Source organism: Eimeria acervulina, genomic scaffold (assembly GCF_000499425.1).
Source record: "Eimeria acervulina Houghton genomic scaffold, Eah_scaff1947, whole genome shotgun sequence".
NCBI classification, from domain to species: Eukaryota; Apicomplexa; class Conoidasida; order Eucoccidiorida; family Eimeriidae; genus Eimeria; species Eimeria acervulina.
In genome coordinates, this window is record NW_013548795.1 from 1 (window position 1) to 3,898 (window position 3,898).

Genomic DNA, 3,898 nt, shown 5'->3' on the forward strand with positions numbered 1-3,898 from the left:
ATATATATATATATATATATATATATACGTATATATATATACATATATATATATATATATGTACACACAATATATATATATATGTATATATATATTATATATATTTGCATATACAGAGAATATATATAATTATACATATACAGACAGGTAAATATATTCATATACGTATATATATTCATATATATACATATAATATATATAATATATATAATATATATATCTTTATATATGTAAACACACACATATCTATACTATATATATTCATATATACATATATTATATTATATTCACATATATATATTATATATATTCACAATATAAATATTAAATATATTAAATATTATATAAAAATTGTGCTGTACATGAGTTGTGCATGTGTACCGGCGTGTTTTGTGTTTTCTACGACAATTGTTTTACAAAGTTGACAGACAGAATTTGCGGTTAGCATCGGCAGTCTTTCTTTTAAGTCGCAAACTGAATAATAAGAGCTGCAATTTATTCTAAATAAACGAAAGACACATCTATGAGGCTCTCCTGATGCTGCTCCTGCTGCTGCTGCTGCTGCTGCTGCTTCTGCTGATGCATCTGTTGCTGCTGCTTCTGCTGCTGTATCTGCTGTTGATGTATCTGTTGTTGCTTCATCTGCTGCTGCTGCTGATTTATCTGCTGCTGGTGCTATTGCTGTTGTGTCTGCTTGTATGAATTTTGCTTGTTCCTTCGCTGCTGCAATGAGTTTTGCTGCTGCTGCTACTGCTGCTGCTGCAGCAGCAGGGTCAGCAGCAAGAGCAGCAGCATCGGCAGCAAAATATGCATGCATTCGTTTTTCTTGTTCAATAGAATGCGTCATATCATCGCTCTCCTCCTCTATCAAACCCTCACCTCCCCCTTCACTAAGGGGGCCCTGGGGGGACCCCTGAGGCCCCTGGGGGCCCCCTGGAGGCCCCTGGGGGCCCCCTGGAGGCCCCTGGGGACCCCCTTGAGACCCTAGGGGGGCCCCTTGAGGCCCCTGGGGGGCCCCCTGCGTTGGTTGAGGGTTTTGATTAGTAGACGGCGTTGCACTTGTAGTCATTTTGTTTGTTTTTGAGGTTTGTGGGGTGATGAGGGGTACATTTGTTGTTGTTTATTCAGCAGAGACAGCAGAAAAAGATAAATAAAAAACAGAATATACCTTATGGGTTGCTTCTCTGTCTTTAAATAGAGAGGGAAAGCAAACAATGCTAAGAAAGACGCAGAGTTGCGGTGTATGTACACCGCAAACCCTTATTAATTAATTCAGAAAGAAAGGAGTAACTGAGGAGAAAAGTATATGCATATATTCGTCTGCTAGTAAATATAATAACACTGAAGGAAAAAAGCAGAAAAAGAAGAAAATAAATTCATAAAACAAAACAATTTGTCAAGAAGCAACATAAACAAAGTCTTGCGGTGAAGGCGATGCATGCAGGTGCATGCAGTGTGTAATTTTGGGGCTTCCTTATTATTATATATTATTATTTTAATTAAATATTATTGAAAATAAAATAAATCAATATAAAAGATGAATTAAACTGATCTTTATTTGCAAGGTCTTCAGGTGTACAGGCAGCTCTGCGTGTTTGATGTTGCGGTGTATACACACCAAAAGAAGAAGTAAAAATTTATTTGTACTTCTTTTCTTTTTTCTTTTCTTTTTATTTCTTTAATTAATTTAGTCAATAAAGAACCACGCCTTTCTTCTGGCTGCCTGTACACCGCAGAAACTCAAAGACGCAATGCGTAGAAATTATATTTTTTAGGGTTTATATTCTTTTGTCTTCATTTCTTAGAATCTCTGCGTTTGTTGAGTAAAGCATAATGATGCTCCTGGGTGAGACCTCCTAGGGTTTAGGGTTTAGTGCTAAGATATGTCTACAAGCCTATCGCAGCATCTACCTAGAAAAGCGTTTAGGGTTTAGGGTTTAGGGTTTAGGGTTTAGGGTTCGGGGTTCAACTTCCAGCATTCTACATTTTGCCCCTCTATTCCTTTCGTTTGGACACCCGTGACTCCACCCTTTAGGGTTGAGGGTTTAGGGTTTAGGGTTTAGGGTTTAGGGTTTAGGGTTTGTGTTTGTTGAAGGGATTCTGGTGGTGGGTGCCCTTTGGGGTGTCACTACACCTCTAATGCGAATCGAAGGTCAAGAAGAGAATCAGCAGCAGAAGCAAAACCCTAACAAGAGATTGCCGCTGCTGCTGCAGCTCTTCCTTCGTTGGAGAGTAAGCCCCAAACCCTAAACCCTAAACCCTAAACCCTAAACCCTAAACCCTAACCCCCAAAAACCATCCTGCGTCGAATTGGCGCCTTAAAGATTCGTTTCTGCTGTCGCCTGCAAGGTCTAGTTACGGTTTAGGGTTTCGTATGTAGGGTTTAGGGTTTAGGGTTTAGGGTTTGTGCGTTTGCGGTGCATATACAGTTCTTAGTTTTATATCTTCTCAATCAGCTCGGGTCTGTCGTCTTCTACAGCCTTCTAGGCAGCTACGGTGAGTAATAAACCCCTGCATAGCTGAGGGAAGCACTGCTAGCTAGCTAGCTAGCTAGACAAACAGCTAGCTAGCTTCAGTAGCGGGCAGCTAGCTAGCTAGGTAGCTAGCCAGGCACCTAGCTAGCTAGCAAGACAGCTAGCTAGCTAGCTAGCAAGACGGCTAGCTAGCTAGCTAGCAACGCAGCTAGCTGTACTTCCTATCAGCACTTGCTTGCTTGTTTTGTTTGTCTTGTCGATATTTGAGTTGCACCTCTTCAACTTATCTATTTATTTATTCATTTTATTTATTTATTTATTTATTTATTTATTTATTTATTTACTCTCTGTATTTATTTATATGTTTATTTATTTTTATTTATTACATTTTTATTTTTTTTTGTTTGCGAACGCTACGCTGTTGTGTTTTAAGCGTATTTCTTTACTTGTTGATTTATTCTTTTATTTATTTTATTGCATTTAATTATTTATTTAATTATTTATTTATTTATTTATTTATTTATTTTATTTTATTTATTTTACAGAGCTGCTGACTGTCTCGCCTCTCTGCAACGGCTTAGGGTTTTTCTTCAGCTTTGCGACGGAGACAACTCTAACTGGAAATACACCGCAAATAAGTAAATTAAATTAAATTAAATTAAATTAAATTAAAAATATAATTAATTATATTATTATATTCGTCTTATTATAATTATAATGATATAATTATTATATAATATTGTTATAATTGTATATCTAACTGGTGATACACCGCAAATAAGTAAATTAAAAATATAATTAATTATATTATTGTACTCGTCTTATTATAATTATTATAATATAATTATTATATAATATTGTTAAGTAGATTAAAAATATAATTAATTTGTTATTGTAATTATCTTATTATATTTATGATAATATAATTATTATAATTATAATTATTATTATTATACTCTTTTTACTGTATTAATAATCGTAACTCCTCCAATAAGTAAATAAGAAATATAATTAACTTTTTATTTTAATTTATATAATTAAAATATAATTATATAATATAATTAACAGTAATAATAACAAAACAATAATAATACAGCGCGAACAATGCAAATAATAAAACAAATAGTTAAAATAAAAATATTAATTAATATAAAAAAATAATATTAATTGGTGTTTGTAAGTATTATTATTATTATTTTATTATTGCAATAAATAAAAAATAAGAAAATAAATAATAACAGACAGCGCTGCTACAACTTAATAAAGTTAATAATCCTAGGAGATAATAAGAATAATATTAATAAATATTAATAATAATAATAAATATTAATAATAATAATAAATATTAATAATAACAATAAACGGCAATAACAATAATAATAATATTATTAGCAAAAGCAGTAATAATAGTAATAAGGATATAT

At 32.9% G+C, this 3,898-nt stretch overlaps 1 protein-coding gene across 1 annotated transcript; it reads left to right on the plus strand.

Annotated features, from left to right (window-relative positions):
- Window positions 1-1,833: 1,833 nt before the first annotated feature.
- EAH_00064170 (hypothetical protein, conserved) lies at window positions 1,834-2,504 on the plus strand (the record flags this gene model as incomplete). The annotated part of the gene is made up of 3 exons (XM_013393006.1): window positions 1,834-1,846; window positions 2,096-2,232; window positions 2,430-2,504. 3 exons carry the CDS (start codon window positions 1,834-1,836, stop codon window positions 2,502-2,504), a joined length of 225 nt encoding a protein of 74 aa, XP_013248460.1.
- Window positions 2,505-3,898: the final 1,394 nt, after the last annotated feature.